Source organism: Epinephelus fuscoguttatus, linkage group LG16, assembly GCF_011397635.1.
Source record: "Epinephelus fuscoguttatus linkage group LG16, E.fuscoguttatus.final_Chr_v1".
Taxonomy (NCBI): domain Eukaryota; kingdom Metazoa; phylum Chordata; class Actinopteri; order Perciformes; family Serranidae; genus Epinephelus; species Epinephelus fuscoguttatus.
The window spans coordinates 30698420-30717549 of NC_064767.1; the positions used below are offsets into that span (position 1 = coordinate 30698420).

Genomic DNA, 19130 nt, shown 5'->3' on the forward strand with positions numbered 1-19130 from the left:
ACGTTACTCCGTAACTGCTGAGTGTATAAAGCAACTGTATACTACCAAGTTCGATAACTTAAGTACGTCAAGTGTTAAAATTCACACCTAATTGTAGGTTGAAGAATGTATTGACTTAGCTGATATTGTCCGTCATCGTGCATAATGATGTTGAGAGGAACAGAGCCAAAGACATTTATTTGCAATTCATGTATAAGCATCTTATACACTCATAAACCACGTACCCTGAGCCACTGCCTGAGTTTAATACTCACAGTTTGTCGTCTTCACATTGAAAGTTGCGAAAGTGATGATAACGACATGAAAATAATTAAATCTGTTGGGCTCCCTCGGTCAAACCATTACCAGTTAAACACTGGTGGGACATTATAAAGTTGTTTTATCAATCATTATGAGTTGTCTAAGTTAAGACAATCATTAGTATGCTACAGTAATTTGCCTGGCAGAGCCTTCATCATGTTTTCTCGGCAGGCATGATGAGCTTGTTGATGTGAGAAGGATCTTTAATGAGCAGGTAGGAGCCTCCCAAAACAGCTCCAGTAGCACTGAACAGCAGGCCACGGTTTATCATCTGCGAAAAACACATTAAAAGAACCAATCTCAATTAGCTTGAATTAGGTTTTGTAGGTTTATTCACACAAACTTTTTAATTACTCACACCTTCACATAAGGCATTGTAAATTAATTTTATTTTTAAGAGTATCAGTCTCTCAAAAGCATCAAGCTCATCACAACTAAAGAAAAAGCTGCCATGCTTTCCTTCAGGTCTTTGGTTTATCATATAGGTGCCATAGTTTTCCGCTAATGTAGAAACGAACAGACACGTTTCTGTAAATTCACAGGAGGGTTCCTTACAGGACAAATTGTAATTTGGTAAATTTGGTAATTATAGATAAATGGGAGCAGTGTTACACATGCACACTTCTAGTAAATAAATCTTAATTATCTCAATCTTTTATTCAGCTGAACATGTAAAAATTCAAATGACAATCATGCAACTTATACAATTCAACATATGTAGGCTCAGGTTGTTCCTATAAGTGTCTGACAACACTATGGAAAGGATCCTTAAAGAGATAAGAGATAGACCTATTTGTTCAAGACTAATATCTTTTTTGTTTGACTAGAAACAGCCCCAAAATCACCATTGCTAAACCCACCAGACTCCATTTTAAAAATAGTAATTTTAGTGTATAAAACCAGAATGTTGTCACATGTAACTGGGTGAATTAAGGGTTTATTTCAACCAAACCAGAGTTGGTGGATGTAGGAAGAGTGGAAAGACAAACCAAGGCGGCTTTTATTTTGTTTCGGTCGACTTTGAATGAAGTGAGTTTTATGACGACAACATTACTGTTTAATTAAATGGGGTTTTCGGGGCTGTTTCTTAATAAACAAAACAACAAAACAAAAAGTTCTGTCCCTTTCACAATGTTGTCAGACACACAACAATCTGAGCCTGTCAGAGGCAAAAACAAGCAATATTAGTGAATGTAGATTGACGTGCACAAATGCCCTGAATGGTTACATCGCAGCCTGTTTTGCCACTGTTGGCTGAGCATTCTTGCTCGATGCTGGACCAGTTTCAAAAATTGTTGTCATGGGAAAATAGGGTCCAGATTGAAAATACCAAAGTTATCCTATGCTAATATCATCATGCTAACATTCTCACAGTGACAATGCCAACACCACTACGCTGATGTTTACCAGATTAAAAGTGATTAAAATTAATTCTGAGGGGAGCATGAACGTCTGAACCACATTTAATGGCAATCTGTCCAACATTTGGTAAAATATTTCCCTCAAAACAACAAATGTCAACCTGGTGGTGCTAGAGGAAAAGTCAGGGGATTGCTACAGTCTCTACGAGTCATCATTTGGGAACCATGAACGTCAGCACAGCAGTGCTAAGAGTGGCTGAAAGTCAGGCTTAAGAAGTTATAATTTATGTATGATGTTGGGCATTGTAACATATTTAATAAAATCTGTCCTTATATTGTTTATAAATGTTTATAATGCCTTATACTTTGTCCTACAATAGATACAGCTGTATACTCTTCACCTATTTCAGTGACCATGCTGTTTCTTTACCGTATAACTACCTATCCTCCCAACACTGGGCTAAAACACAGACCATCATGTTCTCTCTGCAGCCGACCTTGATTCACTCATGTCAGTATCTAATTATTTTGTCAACAGCTGTGTTCCACAAGTCCACTGTATATGCTGCACCATACAGCACTTGATTCTCCCCCACCAGAGGTCATTTTGCCTTTTGTCCAGACATCCCGACGAGTCTAAAAAATTGACGGAGGAGGCTGTGAAATCCCCACTGCCCTTTGGACAATGGATCATTAGCCCAGAAGCCATCAGCACAGGTCACATCAGAGAGTTCAACACAGTGCCAACATCTAGCTGAGTCATTACAGCCAAGCATGAGAAATCAGAAACAGTTCTTTGTGCAGCAGAGCAATGTGTTGGTGGTGGAATACATTTGTCTAAAAAGGAAAGTATTTACCCAGTGCGAGTCACATCCGCCTTTCATGCTCGGTGCTGATAAAACTGAGACTTCAAAAGAGTCCCATATTATAATACCAAAATGTTCAAAGGCATAAAATGTCCTCCAAAAAGTAAACTATATGCAGGAAAGATGAAATGAAAAAGACTAAAGAGAAGAAACATTTTATCAGCATCTTACTTTGTTTTGCCAATGCCAGCGCTCCACGGCCTCATGATACCTTGTCCTAGTGAAAGTGACCTGTAGACGGTGAAGGGCAGTGATGATATAGATAATATGGTAACCTGACAATCTGAAAGTACTCATTTTGTTTATTAGGACACTTACCATTGTGTAAAGGGGAACGACTGTCTTTGGCATGAAGAAATGGAGGAAGTTATCAAGATGTTTTCTGAAAAGAAACCATTTGGAGTTGACGTGGGCTCGCATCTGCAAAAACACAAAAAGTGTTAGTGAGGTGAACCATCTGTTTTTCATATTGTAATGTCCATAAATATATCTAAAAGCTGCACCAGAAACTCCAGACAGCCTCCTCCACTCTGCACTTATGGGGGATTAAGCTAAAACAAAGTGCTGCAATTTTAAATTTTGTTAGAATAACGACACTTCTGAGACCAATTGCTGTTTTATTGACTGCATGAATTTTAATAAACAGATGGTTAGGGAGCTATCCATCTGTCAGATGTGATGGGGAGGGTTAATATCTACAGATATTTGGAGTCGGCACACCCAGAACACAAGCTGAAGTTCTACTGAGTGTGAACGGTCTTTCCATATATCTTACAGTATATAAAAACAGTAGAGGCAACTGATACTAATACTAGTGTTAAATTAGCTGACTGGCAATGGCAGATACTGTTACAAATCCAAAGGAAAGAATGTTGTGAATAAATTGCAATGTTAAAGATAGAGAGAGAGCCATTATTTGAGCATCTCTTGTGTTGGAATATAACTAAGTACATTTACTCTAGTACTGTGCTACTGTGCAGTTTTGAGGTACTTGCTCTTTACTTGCGTATTCCCATTTAATGCTAGTGTAAACTTCTATGTTACTAGATTTCTGAGGTAGCTACTGTACTTTTTACATCACTACATTGCATTGTTTTCACAGCAATAGTAAGTATTTACACTCACCAATGATGAACAGACACTTTTACCTACATTGTACCTGGCTAAATTACAATGGCTGGTCCAACTTGGCTTGCAACAAAACAGTATCCATCCATTTTCTAACCGCTTATCCTCTTGAGGGTCGCGGGGGGGCTGGGGCCTATACCAGCTGACAATGGGCGAGAGGCAGGGTACACCCTGGACAGGTCGCCAGACTATCGCGGGGGCTGACACATAGAGACAGACAACCATTCGCACTCACATTCACACCTATGGTCAATTTAGAGTCACCAATTAACCTATCCTAACCTAACCTATCATTCATGGTCCTTTTAATACTGTCACTTTCAATAGCTTACATTTAATATACTGCTCAGTTACTGCATCATACCGCATAACCCAATAAGCATATGACAGATTGGGAATGGCAGCTTATATAAAGCTGCTGGTTGCATGGCAGTCGTGACACCTTCTGTTAGCAATGCTAGTGCTGTTGGCTAAAGTAACCAATTTTTGAGGACAACTTACAACTGCACTGTTGGCCGTATATATGTAGCCAACAGCACTAGCGTTGCTAACAGAAGGTGTCACTGACTGCCATGCAGCTAGTAGCTTACACTGTATAATAATGAATATAGCAAATGGTATGGTATGTGGACACTTTGTATGAGTACTTTAACAATTAATATTTAATAACTGAGAAAGCATAAAGTGAGTTTCAAGAGCTTATTTGCTGAAAAACAGCTGCTTGCTGTGGCCGTAAACAACACTGGTGCGTGTGGTGAGACTAAACCGAAAAAAACAAAGATAAAAGAAGACTGTAAGATTTGTAGACAAATTCTCTGTGGGTTCAACACTACAAGTGACACCTTTCACACATAGTCATTTGATTGACTGTTATTATAAAAATATCAATTTTAGCGACTTTAAGTGGAACATACACTGTGTAATCAACACTCATAATGATAAGTGAAAACAGAAAAACTTATCCATTGCCAGTTTAAGTAAGAGATCTTAATACACCCACAGGTGTCATGTTATGCGTTGAGGTCGCCATCTCTGCAATAGCAGGATTAATCAATTTATAATAGATGCGTTGAACCCACTTTAATAGTTATAATGTTGTGTATAGACATGTGTTTTAAGGTATGAGGTTAAATTAGACATATTAAATAAATATGCATTACTTCAATGTAGTTGTACATGGCCAGATCTGCAATCGCATGGTCGTCTGGAACACGCACTCTGGTATACTCAGGCAGTACAGCACCTGAGTGGATACGCAAAGGGAAATATCCACACTGTGTTATAAATGTTCACTTCATTCTCTGTCTCCTTTAATCTCTGTTCATTTAAAAAGTACTTACTGAAATCCTCATTGAACTGATCCATTATTTCTTCAAATACAATGCAGTCCTCAAAGCCCTATAGAGCATGAAAGGATGAATGAGTTTCCATTTAATTCTTCTCTGCCTTTAATTCTCCTCCATTTAGTGTTACTTACAGCGTTCATCCCTTGACCGTAGAAAGGCACCACTGCGTGGGCTGCATCGCCCATGAGGACACATTTGTCTCCAATGTGATATGGGGAGCACTTGATAGACACCATGGCCTGTCCAGGCAATCGGAAATAATCCCTCTTGAGAGAATCACTGCGGTGCACAAACAGACATAAAACAATTCAAGCTTTTCGTTTTGACAGTCGCTTTTGTCTGAACAAGACATTCAGGTTCTTGCTTGCTACAAAAGCATTTGTCACATCTGAATAAAACAGCCATTCTCCGTCTGCCCTGGTAAAGTTAAACAGCCAAACAGATGAACAGAAGCATGCATTTAGTTGTCTCTGCCTGAGCACTCTAAATAAAGTCAACCCAGAGAGTGAGTGAATGAAAGCCTCAGGTGTTTTCTACAGCTCATGCCTCTCCTATCTGTCACCAACAACATACGGTTCACCTCAAATTAAAGCCTCACTGCACAAACCCATGTAAATGAAAGGCTGCAATTTCACACTTCACAGACTATGGCTGTGGATGTTGCTGGAGTCGTCAGGATAATGAGAAATTAAAGCATTTTTAAGGATGGCTTGGCAGGTTGGATGAAGAGATAAAGGCGGAGGGGGAGATGAGGGGGAGACAGAGATAACAGACAGTGAAGAGACAGAGAGAAGAGAGAGTGGTGGAGGTGAGAAAGTCACTCACACTCCAATTAGTGGTATGGCATCAGGGAAGTATTTCTGGAAAAACTCGATGACTTCATCTCCTGTGGTGATCTTCTCAAACTCTTCAAAGGGCATGAAGAGGGTGCAGGTAAATGTTTTGTCCTAAATTAAAAAACAAACACAGTGAACATGTGATGTTAGCTCTCAAAGGCACTGAGACACACTTCTTGTCAAGTTAAATCAAGTCAAATGTATTGACATGAAGACAGATTTGCTGCTGGACAGCTTCTACTGCTAGCTCACCTAGCACCACTCAGCTAACTAACGTGACAGCTCGGCCAAGGATTAATGTTTACATCATGCACTTTAACAAGCACGAGCCTCTAATCCATGAGTAGATGCACGCTTCCTTCTGTACAGTGATACGGTTGGCAGATGTAGTTCAGTAGACAGAAAATAGTTCCTGCATAATTTATTTTATGCACTTTGGATTTTTAGATGAACTGTCCCTTTTAACCACCATTTCTCTTTCTCTATTTCTAAACGTGTCAAAAACAGAAATGTGGAGGCAGAGGATTTGGAGTTGTTTAAAGTCACCTTTGATGGAGCTGTGCTTTTTAACTAAAGCAAAATAACGAGTCAAAAAATCTTAATGAATGTTGTCATTAAGTGTCATTCATTCAATTATGCAATTTCTAATGTACAGTTGACATTATTTTAGATGTCTTTGTTATGACCACTTGACATGAACCAAGTCTGTTGTAAACATGCCATAGCAGGCTTCAATTCATATGTGTTAACATTACATGAAACTGTCATCTGTGGTTGGTTTTGACATTGGATTATCACATCATTATAATTGTTTCATGAATATTTTCCTTGACTTCAACTACAGTGGTACAATTTAGGCTAGTCATAAATATCTGATTAACTTTGAGGAAGAACAAGTAATCCTGTTTTTCTTCTTTTTTTTTTTTTACAAAGTACAAAATGTCCATGCTGAGAATATGTCTGAACCCTCTGTCTGAGGATGAACAGGTACACAAGTGCAAAATGTATTGTTGTGCAAATACAAAAAAAGAAAACCTATTTCTTGACTTTGCTGTTGCTTTGGTTTCAGTATTTTAAAGCATTTGACAGTATAATAACATATAATGGGATCTTAATGAAAAGTCAAAATTGTACCACTGTAGTTAAGGTCAACGCAATTATTCATGAAACAATTATAATAGTTTGGCTGTGACACGGGGCCAAATGTTTTGGGAATAATTCAGTAAGTGAGCCTTGTATTTAGAATAATTTATCACATTTCCTAAGGTCAGGAATGAACTGCTGCACTTACAACTTAAATTGTTGCATCCTGTGGTATCCTCTGCACACAGGACATTTCACATGTATTTTATTATGAGTTGTACATCAATGCAGACTGCCATTACTGCCAGAGAAACACTTAATGCTGAGCTCATTACGAATCTTCCACCCTCACTGCAAATGTAATAGCCAAACTCCACCCAGGGCAAGTGATGGATGAAAGCGCATTGGGGTTGTGGACGTGCCATTACATGCCCATCTGAGCAGGTGCTATCTATCAACATTGCAAAGTCCTCCCTGAGGACCTTTTAGCACTGTCTCTGTTACCATGGTATCCACAGCGGTAAGGATGTGTTAGCTTTTTTTTTTTCTTTGTCAGCCTTGATGTGTTGCTGGGAACTAGGGCAGTTAGTGACAGTGTGAATGCTCCAAAGTCAGCTGCTTTAACCTGGGCTCCGTGAAGAGAGCAAAACTGTGCTGCGCTGAGTCAGCCATGCAGAAAAAATCATTATGGGATTAAGAAGGACAGGAGAGGAGAGACAGAGAGAGGCTTGACAAAAACAAACAGAGAGAAGGAGGCCACGACTGCTCTGTGAAAAGTAGGCAGACGCAGCAATCAACTTGCGGTAAGAGATTTCTGCTGAGGAAGCCTCTACTGGATATGACGCTCTGAAAATTAGGCCAATTAACTCTAATTAACTACGAGGGCATCCAAGAGATCAATCATGTGCGAAAATTTTCTGAAGTGATTATGCTTTTGTCATCCTGTAACAGCTAGTTGTTGCTAAACAATCTGAGGTAATACCCTTCATAAATAAACAGCTCACATTGCTCAATTTGCAACTGCATTTGAAAATCAGTGCTGCTTTAACACACAGGAGAGAAGACAATAATATTCACACTCACCAAGTTGGGCAGGGCGATCATCATGAATGTGTTTCGTGGCCAGATGTGCAGATAATTAGGCTTCATGGCGAACTGGGGAAGGTGATGAAAGTAGGACAAATGAAATAAAATACACAAGAAGAAGTCTACAACAACAAATGAGAGTCTGACTGCGAGTCTGTACCGAGGACTAACCTCTCCGTTGATGGGTGGCATGGTGAGCTCCATGTAGCCATGGGGGATGTAAGTCTGGCTGTAGTTGAAGCGGCTGCGACGAAGGAATTGCTTGCGGACGGCAGAGAAAGCTCCATCACAGCCTACAATCAGGTCTGCCTTGAGCTGGTCGTTGGACCCATCTGACCTGAGAAACACCAATAACATGACAAATTCATTTAAGCGCACGGTATACTGACATCCATAAGTAAGTTAAATAACTTTTCTTGATTACTACCCCACTTAGCCTGAGCGTCCTTAACATTTCAAAGAAATACCAGTTAGCAGTCTACATGTTAAATACTGACACCTTCATTGGGCTTCCTAGAAACAATGTCCCAGTGCCTACACACCTGTCACTTAGGCTGATGTTCCTTTGTGGATAATTAGCCTGAGAAAATATAGCAAGGGTGAGGTCCTCAGGCTATGTGCTCCAGGTTTGATTCAGACTCAGAGAGCTGTATACTGCAGCTTTTCTTTCTCATATTGGCCTTTTCATCATGCACACTTTAGGAATATATTCCTTCTCTGTAGGAGTTCCCTTTTTGGCTTTCCCATTGGTAGAAATTAAGGCCACTGAATTTTAAAATTCACATATGTTACAACTTTTCATGCAGGTATTTAAAGCTTTCATTTTGGCGCTATTGGACAAAATTGCACAATAAATTTTGAGCATATTGTAATTCAATTGGTCTGAGAGACAACTAGATTTCTGCACCTCTGTTTTGCTCAGTTTTCAGACTTCAAAAAATCTAGCCCATGACAGGCGACTTTGGCCAACCACAGGCTATTTTCAGAGACACCGACATTATGTCAATCACTGCTTGTGAACTGCACTCAAACTGTCAAACTAGGCTGCACTTATCAAATACAAATCTAGATTCTGATACTGCATGCCTATTTATTGCCTAAAATGTTCTCAGAAACATATTTTAGTGTACAATTTAGCCGTAAATGAGATTGTGTATATTTGCTATACATGCCCTCCACCCTAACAAAACCTAAAACAAAAAAATTGTAAACTTTAAAATTAATTTCAAGGTCAAAAGTAATTTTGGAATAACACCTGTTGTCAATAAGCTTCTCACCAAAACTACAACCTTTCACAGACACTTTACATTCAAACAACTGTTATGACAGTAACTGTATAACACACCAATTCTGTTTCATAATAAAAGAAAGACAAGGACAGCACTTCAATTTGACTTTTTAGTACTGTCACAGATGCCCTTATCAAGAGGGCCATCTTACCCTTGGGCGAAATGTCAGTGTGGCAACATAAAAAGTTAAATTGGAGTGCTGTCCTAGTCTTTCTTTTTTATTGGTATTATTATTATCTATATTAAGGATCCAGCAGCCAGTCGTCAAGGTCTAGTCCTGAGTTGAGCACATTGTGTCTTATTTTTTTCTGATTCAAAATGCATTTGAAACCTTTTATAGTGATTAAGTCTGTCCAAGTCAAACTGATCACAATAAGCGGATGATTATTGTAACAGATTTTTTTCTTTATTCTCATGACGATTACCATGTAATTGATATTTTTATTATTTTTTTTACAAATCTATTTACTTCATTCAAATGACTGTGTAAAATAGAGCCTGACTGTTTCATTATGTGAGCTTCACACCATCCACTTGATGAGGAGGCTTCAGTCAGATTTGCTTTCCCTATTCACATCAAGCCCCCAGGAATGGCGCAGGGCCTTGAAGCCAATTTGAAATAGTGGCCACACAGTGAATTAAAACTTCCAGGTCTGTCCTGTGATGCCATTGGGCCCATTAAGACTTTTTCCCATAGGCTTACATTAGGCGACATCCGTAAATCAATGGATACATTTTTTTTTAACGTTACAGCCCCCATGAAATGACTCGTTTCACTTTTGGGATGTGATCCATTCAGTTGAATAACATTTCAAAAGTCTAGAACAACCACACGGTTAATCATTTTATCCTCATTCAAGTTAGCGGAGCGCCAAACTTGCAGTTAGCAGCTTGGCTGGCGAAAGCCTCTGAAGCACCTCCTCTATGGGCCAAGTAATGCAGAAGATGGGGGCAATTTTACATTTAGGAAACTGAACATTTTGGCTTCATGTGCCACTGAGCAACTTTCATAGGAATTAGCGGAGCCCTGACCCCAATGCTCTGTCCATTTCTCTTAATACATCCATGGTGCACATTTGTCTTTTGTCGCCATCACTGGCAGCTATGACTGTTCCTTGTTGTTTGAGTAGACCACACAACGTAGTCTGAAGTTGCTCAGCTTCATCTTATTGGCTCGTTTTTGGCAGTTTGTTATAAGCTCTGAGAAGACTTGCTTACTTTAAGTGAATTGTTAAAACAACAATTGTAATGGATTGATCCTGTCACAAGCTTTTGTTCGATGAGGGCGGTTTCCCCTGTAACTTCACTCAAAACCATGCTGACAACAGATGGTGACATCTCATGATCACTGTAAGCACACACAGTGAACTGTTTGGTACGTTTGCTCACTGACTTTTAAAAGCTGCTCCAAACAGCAGGAGTCAATATTCCCCACATCCCTGGACACAATCTGCTGTGCCACATAGGAAGGCTTTCTGTCACAGTTCCTGAAGTTACATGGGAGTTAAATGTTGGCTCTGAGATCTGAGTCTCCTCACAGGACAGCACACATTAATGAGTGAAAAATGTTGGTGGTAAGCTCGATGTTAAGTGCATGTGAATATATTTTTGGCACTCTATCATCCCATGTAATGATCCATGCAGGGCACATAATGTAGTTTCTTGTCGCCAAGTGCAATTAATTTAATTATTCTTGACCCCATAGACATTTTTGCATATATTCATCCATTTCAAGTCACTTCTTTTATGAGGCTGTGCATCACCATGCAAAAATCCAGGGCTATGGGTTACGGGTCTAGCAGGTGAAAGCATGATTAGACTTAATTACAATCTGTAAAATAATTATTGAGTTATTTTCTGACTAAAGTGGTGGACCCACTGAACCACATTACCATCCACAGAGCTACACTGCGAGCGTGGCTAATAGCAGCGAACTAAAACAATAATTTGGAAGTCTGTGCGTACATCTCATTATTGCCCCAGCAGTCTCACTACACTTGTGTTTGCATTATCCGCATTCCACCTCTGAACAGCAGACTCCACAAAGACAGGATAGTTTAAGCAATATGTACTGTGCACTGATTACAGACTGGAGCTTCAATGTCAACTGACAACTTTGGCAAACAGGCTTATTATTAGTTCAATGACCTGCTTTTTTTTTCAAATAGAAATTGTTGTGTGAAAATATTAGATTTGCGCAGCAGCCAATAAATGTGTTAATTGACCTAATGCATAGTAAACCTGACAATATGTAGCTTACTAATTACAGTGTTGTAAGGCTCAGTGACATTGGAGGTTGATTTTACATTGTGTCTGCCCACCACAGTGCTACAGCTCTCTGTATTCTAAGACCTCATTAATATGTTACTAGATTTACAGCAATAAGTTAGATTATTGTGTGATCATACCCCAGACGATAGGAAGAAACCAGGTCATGTACATCTATTTCATGCTGATGGCTATCACTGAATACTTCCTGACTGGTATGGGAGGAAACTGGCTATCACAGTGACATCAGACTCTCCGTGTACATTTAATTATACAAGCTAGGGAGAGCAAATATGAGCTGTCACAGTTCAACTACGGGGTGGAGGGAAGGATGCTCCTGGGTGTGTTGAGTGCATGACCGGGTGACTTTTGGATTCAAGGCACACTCCCAGCCTTTATGTAGAATTTGATTTAATTAAAGTGCATCAAAGTGTTTGCTCACTGTGGCAATAATTGCGCAGTGACTCACTCTAATCCACATTTTCAACTGGGTATACATTGGACCACCAGGCATAAAAATAAAATAAATAAAAAGAAATGACAACATACACATCAAATGGATTTTAACACATTTTAGATAAGGCTGAAATTCAATTTAAAAAACTCCAATTAAACAGTCTGTGCTCCTGCATACTGTGTTAATAAATTTACTGCATGGGTACGTTAATTCCCACGACTAAAAAGACCTGGAGATGTTTCAGTGTTAATTGGGCTGTAAATTGTGTGTCACATTTAGCTCAAGGACAGCCAATTACAAAGCCACTAAAAAGTCACGCACAGAGGCTTCAAAGGCAACATGCTCGTCACCATCCCAGACCTCTGGCAGTTAACATGTACAAGGCCACGAGTGTTGACACAGAGGGAATGTGATCAATAAACCTGAGTTAAAACAAAGCATCCAAATGAGCAGATCCTCCTCCTAGATTACCCAACTTACATTGTGTGCGTGCGTGCGTGTGTGTGTGTGTGTGTGTGTGTGTGTGTGAAGTCTTACTTTTACTTTTACTACTTTCAGGGACACAAACTAAAGACCAATTAATCAGGAATGGCTGGTGCAACTACGGACAAATACCATTTACCCAAAAAGATGATTTTTGGGTCAGTGGTGAAGGTTGGAGTTTGCTTTAAGTTTAGGATAAAGGTTAGGATTGGGCAAGTTGTGGTAATGGTTACACTAAGTCTTCAGGAAATGAATCTAAGGATGCATTCACACTGGCGCTATTTGGTCTGCTTTAAACGAACCCTGGTCCGCTTCCACGGATAGTTCAGTTCATCTGAAGTGGTGTGAATGCTCGTTCGAACTCTGGTGCAGACCAAATGAGAGAAAAACTAATTAGGTTTGAACACCAAAGTAAAAACAGAAACCCCAAGACTGCAAACATTTGGTGTTGCTCCATTGTTTTTGTGGTGACCAAGCCGGATGAAGGGGATGGATTTCTGTTTTTGGTCCTGGCCGATCGACAGTTTTCTTCTTCCTTGTGCTTTTTTTCTTCCTGGTCAGTGGTCGTTTCTGGCAATACCGCCCCCAAACAAGCAGCTGTTGTAACTGCGTGACGTTGCCCAGGCGGTTTGGTCCGCTTTAAAAAGTGCAGTGTCAAAGTGAACCAAACTAAATGAAGGTGTGAAATTTTTCGCCATTCCCCGCCCAATCAGACCGAGTCCCCCTGGACTATCCTGGTGTGAATGCGCCCTTAGTCTATGTAAGGTCCCCAAAAGTGACATAAGTAAATGTGTGTGTGTGTGTGTGTGTGTGTGCATAAGATCGATAACTATTTACCTGGCAAAGGTCATTAGGCCTGTTTCAGCACTCCAATCCCGCAGTTTGTGATCAAAGTTCAACTTAGTGTTTGGATATGCCTCTGCCGCTGTGGGAGTAAAATGTTACAAAAAGAGCTTATATCACAGACGGAAGAATGACATAACACCAGCAGTTTAATGTGACAGGTGATGTCTTGTTAAAATGGACACCAAGCCTGCAAACATTTCTAAATGCAGTAAGGACACAGACGGTCAGCAAACAGTTAAATCAATCCCTTGCTGAAAGGGAATGACCTCATGCTGATTAGCATGAATCTCATGATCAATATAACACAGCAGTCAGTGTATCTGGTTTTGCGAAAAACCGATGTTTAGGTTGCCAGACTTTCCAAGATCTCTTCATCTCAATGTTCACTCTGGGAGTCTGGATCGGCCCTGATAAGAGCGACAAATTTACAATCAGCTCCTTTTTTCAGCACACGCAGGCAATCTTATTAGAGACAGACCCCTGCTGTCACACATTATCTCCAAGCATTCACTGAGGCACTTCATTAAATATTAGGCAAAATCCTTTTAGCCTGATATGATATGACTGATATGACTAACATATTCCCAGATATCCCCTGACGTACTTACACAGTTTAAAGAAGCTAATGCACAGGGAGCATCTGCAGTGAATACAGCTCAGCTTGCCAACAAACAACCTAATTTAGGACAATTGATGGGAGGAAAGAGTTTGTCTTTTGACTTGGAGCGCTGTGCACAGCTAATGAATTAAGAATGCGCTGGAGGTAAGGACTTAAAACTTATTTCATAGAATTCAAAAACATGTATTATTACACTGTGGGCTATTATATGCTGTCTATAAAAGTGGATCGGTTATCCTTTAATGTGATATTATGCAGCCTAACTTTTGAAAGAAGAAATATCACATTCTTCCCCTGACAAATAAAAAGCTGAATTACAATATGCAATAAAAGGCACACATGCTCAGTACAGTACACGGGGGGTTTGGCTGCAACATCCTTCTTAGTCTATCGCTATGTATTGCTTGGATTTTGTTCAAATTTGCACAAACAGTGCCGTGGAATCCTTCCTACACCTCAAGGCAATATTTATATCAAAATATGTATTTATTATAAAACTAGAGCCTCGAGGCTTTTAAACACAAAGTTGTCTTTAACAGAAATTTCACACAGACATCTTTGTAAATGAAGTTACTTTTACTGTTACTTTTACCAATATATGATGGCATGTTGGCACAGTTCAGACCATCCCATTGATTGAGAAACTCTGCACAAGCACAATAAAGGTGCATGTGCGAAAAAGCAAACTGTGTAAAGTAAGGAGAAACAGGCATTTCTTTATGTTAATTTCAAGATGTATCTCCCCTTAAGATCTTTAGACAAGACACTCCCAAGATCTAGATATTGTTAACACTTTAAAGATTTTATAGTGATTTTTGAAATTCTTCTAGCTCTTAAACTTGTTCTAATTTTAATTCTCTTTATTTGTTCTCTATGTACTTACCTACAGTTTATAAGACACAAATACCACCCCAACTTCTATAACGTTAGTTTTCATACTGTCAAAAGTGGACCCCCCCGCAATTACTTATGCCCCTGGACTTATGTCATGGACACTACTATCATGCTCCACTGTGGGAAGATTTTATGGTACAATGTAGTGCAGAAAGTTTACACCCAGTATTTGGACCCTTGGATAAAATGTTAGACAGTAAATTTAGGGCAAAGCAATTTTGCCCTGATTTTATACCCTGAACTAAAGTGAGAAAAATCTTCTCAAGAATTTCACATTGGCTCCTTCCCAGTGTATCATGGTTAATTTAACTGATTTTTGAAGATGATTTTGATGAAGATTGAGAGAATATATTTATTAAAGGGCTGTTAGAGGGCAGAAACATTACAAGATGCACTGAATTTCTCTGTCTTTGTAAATGCTTCATCTTGTGCTGCTGCTGCCTTTATGTAAATCTGCTGGCATTCAGCTCAGACTAGTGCTGTATTGAAAGTTACACAAATGTTACTTGGTCCGATCTTGTAAAACTGCTGTTGTAACTTTCATGTAAAAGTGAGGTGGGTGCTTATTCACTTGAGACCGACATGCTAAATAGCCCTCAGGTTAACATAATGGAGTGCATGTCTGAACAGGGCTAAAACTCTTTAGGAGTCAAATTTTGCAGTATGCTTCATTTAAATGTGAAAAAGTCTTGTTAATTTGTTTATAATTTGAGGTTTTCAGCAGACATCCCGTGACACCGTGTTCAGCACCAATGCTCCGACGCTACTTTGGCTGAGTAGTAGACAGACACTGTGAATGTCCTTACCTGTTAGCAGCTCTTTGTTCAGATTGGCTCGGTCTACTGACAGGATAAACTGAAAGGGAAATAATGTGTATTTAGTGAAATTCTACCAGGATGACTTCATAAACAGAAGTGAGAAACTGTTTATTAAAAATGGGAACAGGAAGCCTTTGGGGTTCATACTCTCCCAGCATTCATGACTCTACATGCTTTTGCTGTCTTTGTTGTATATCTCTGTTTTATTTACCATGTAAATCCCCGTGAGATTGAGAATCTCTGCCAAACTGCCAGCAGTGTAATTAAAAACTGCTATTTTCAGACTGACGAACCATGCTCTGCTGCTTTGTGACAAAATTTTAATCCGACTGCACATGTTGTCACTTGTACTGTTCATCAATTGGTGCACCCTTGAGTCCCTGCAGCAAACAAACCTCATGTGTGCAGGCATGTGTGTGTGTGTGTGTGCCTCTGAAGACACCTCTGTTGGTGCATGTGAGGTCTCGCAAGCTGCAAATTAATATTTAATCCACAGTCTGACTCAGTATGGGCTACATGACGCAATATGTTTACCAACAACCAAACACTTGCAAATTAAACATAGTCAGGTATTCTTTTCAGCAATATACAGGATATGATTAAGATACTGTCTATGTACCAAGCATCTTAATGAAGCTCTTTGACAGTATGTCAAAGCAACAAGACGTAGTAATAATGCATAACCATGCAAATGACACTCGGATCTATTTAGATGTGTTATCAGTGCTAACTAGCAACCCTGTTTGAATGTTGCAGGATCACCTCCGAGCTTATAATTAGTCTAGTTCTCACGTCAAAGATGTATAAAAAATGTATAGTTCTGTTGTGAATGACAGTAGTCCTGCGATTAGCAAGGGGATGATAGTCAGTTTATTTATTTCCTGGGTCCCTCTGTGTTTAGCATGATAACATATATGTTAAATGGCTATCTTACCTGGCCTTTCTTGCCATAAGGGATTGGAGACTGTTTCCCATTCAGGGAATGGATCATTCTTGCATGCATGGGGATCCCCTGGGAGACAATCTGAGGAAAATCATGAATGCAGAGCTCAAATAAATTAAAAAAAAATACATACATTAACATTTAGGATAAAATATTGTGTATTTTGTTATAATTTGCATGGGCAAAATCCATGTTTTCAGTCTTTGTACGTGGTCTAAGTGCAAACAGAGTATTGTGTAATGGACAGTCCAGCTGGTCCATGTGGTCACACAGTGTCTGCCCTTTGAAAATATATGTGAAAACCTTGTAAACCAGGCCTTGTTTTGTTGTGCTGAAAAGTCCCACAAGTGTGAAAAAGGGTTTGAAGCAAAGCTCTCAGGCGTGCATAACATGCTCAGTGCAGCAAATGTGGACCAACAAAAAGGATTGCTGCTGTCAGATGCCAGAATAAAACATCTTGAGTGGACTGTAAGCAAAGAGAGCAGAGTGGACAGATTTCCAGGGCCTGGGGTTTCCAGCAGCTTGCCTTCAGTCTATGATGTGTCGTTTAAGAAGAATTAAACGGTAAGAAGGGCACGAATAATGGACGACCTATATGCTACCATTTTGTTCCTTCCCATACCCATCTTTTAGACAAATAAACAGGCCAGAGTCACCATGCCCCTGCAGCCCTGAGAGAAACCTTATGTAATTTCCACTTTATTTATCTAATCAGCATACCTTCTCTTCCATTCCAACATGCTTCAATGCTTGCCGGCCCCTGTGAGACAAAGCCAGGTTGATGCTTCTTCCTTTTACGACTTTGGCTTTCCGGATATCTAACCAAAATCAAACACAATGCGTTAATCTTACCTTTGTGAAACTTTGGTCATCAGTCCACAAAGCAATGTTTTTTGCCTCTGTGTGTATGGCACATGGGAGAGGTTTGCCTTATTCTGGCAGAGGTCTGTTCATTTTAACCAAAACTATGATCTTTTTCCCAAACCTAACCCTGAAACCTCCCCTCACAGTGTGTGAACACTGTTGAGGATTACTGTAAATGCGAAGTGTAAATGTTATTTACCTATAAAAGTAAGATTTAAAAAGAGCTTTGAATACTACCTTCCCGGGTTTCAAAGAGTTCCACATCAAAGCCTCTTTTGGCAAAGAAGCAGGCATTCAGCGCCCCAACCTGATGGATGAAGGGGAATAAGGACAGCTCTTCGGAAATCTTGCCAAAATCACATACCCTTTACAATGTCATACTGTTTTTAATAAACAATATTAACACTATATTGGCTGCATTGCCATATCTAAACACTCTTTTGTAAACTTATATCCTGTATCCCACAGTTTTAAACACACATTTGACTCCCATACTAAAAATTAAAGGTCCTCTTCTTTCTAGAACTGTCCCCCTTTAAGAGAGGGGACAGTTGCCTTGATAAAGGATAATCCAGATATCAAAAGGCAAGAAGTACAAGCAATCAAAAATTAACTTTCATTTTCTTTTCTTACCAAACCACCTCCCACCACCACAACTTTTTTCTTGATTGATCTGCCGGTTGATTCCTCCATTGTGCTTCAGCTCCTCTGCTCGTCTGACCCTGTCACTGTCCACTCCACAGTGATTTACACAAGTATTGGGTGAAGTTTTAAAAGAGGAGGAGCAGAGTGAGTCCCATGAATGTCACTCTCGAAATCAGTTCCTTTTTCAAAGTAAACACGAGCCATGGCCCGAAAAGGCCTTCCCCTGATACTCACTCTACTGTTGTACCAACATATTAGGGTGGACTGAGATGAGATTACGCTTAATATCGCAGTAAACCGCACACCTGCAGTACAGTACAGCAGTGCAGCTGTAACAAAATGACATGATTAACTACCTCCTGATCAATCAAGTGTCAGTGTCAGCAGTAAATGTCGTTGAACAAGTAAAGGAATCTGTCGCCATCTAGTGTCGGTGTGATGACAGCAAGCTCAGCTGCTGCAGAACCACAGCTCATAACACTCAGGAAATTCAATGAGCGCGTGTGCAGAACAAAGTTCATCAGGTGTTATTATTAATGGGACAGTGAATAGGCTACATACAACACATGTTCATATAATAAGAGAGTATGTTTTATGTTTTATGTGATAAAAACATCAATAACAACCATCTCATAAATTATTATTATTATTATTATTATTATTATCATTATTATTATTGATGTTATTATTATTATTATTATTATTAGTAGTAGTAGTATATGTAGCCTAACTGTGAACCATTCTCAAATGGCTCTTGACTTAACTGTCCAAGTTATTCTATTTAATTTTAATGTAGCCTATGTGGAACTTTCCAAATGCTAGTACAAAGAAGACAGATTCTTTGCCTATTGTGTTGTCTTCAAATCATAGAAAAATGCAGTCGTTTCACTCACTCAGTCTTTCTTCCCTTATCTTTATAGAATGTTCAGCATGCAGCAGCATTCATGCATGCCTGTATGTTTTGTGAAGTGTATGTAATCAGTGGTGGCGGAAGTATG

The 19130-nt window shown here is 39.5% G+C and overlaps 1 protein-coding gene across 1 annotated transcript; it reads right to left on the reverse strand.

Moving 5' to 3' along the window:
- Positions 1-446: 446 nt before the first annotated feature.
- On the reverse strand, positions 447-18457 carry LOC125904091 (kynurenine 3-monooxygenase). The gene is made up of 15 exons (XM_049601380.1): positions 18121-18457; positions 17725-17794; positions 17344-17441; positions 16615-16704; positions 15669-15717; positions 13341-13428; positions 8178-8343; positions 8004-8075; positions 5827-5948; positions 5133-5280; positions 4996-5053; positions 4816-4898; positions 2846-2947; positions 2699-2758; positions 447-571 (listed from the first exon to the last, which is right to left on the reverse strand). The coding sequence occupies exons 1-15, from the start codon at positions 18178-18180 to the stop codon at positions 455-457; spliced, it is 1383 nt and encodes a 460-aa protein (XP_049457337.1). The 5' UTR covers positions 18181-18457; the 3' UTR covers positions 447-454.
- Positions 18458-19130: the final 673 nt, after the last annotated feature.

What these genes read in the sequence shown, in the direction of transcription:
- LOC125904091 (XM_049601380.1), bottom strand. Translation starts at nt 18,180, where the DNA reads ATGGAGGAATCAACCGGCAGATCAATCAAGAAAAAAGTTGTGGTGGTG. An exon ending in GGCCTAATGACCTTTGCCAG is followed by an intron (nt 8,344 to 13,340) that starts GTAAATAGTTAT and finishes GGTGTTTCTCAG; the next exon opens with GTCAGATGGGTCCAACGACC. An exon ending in TGATCGCCCTGCCCAACTTG is followed by an intron (nt 5,949 to 8,003) that starts GTGAGTGTGAAT and finishes TTTTTAATTTAG; the next exon opens with GACAAAACATTTACCTGCAC.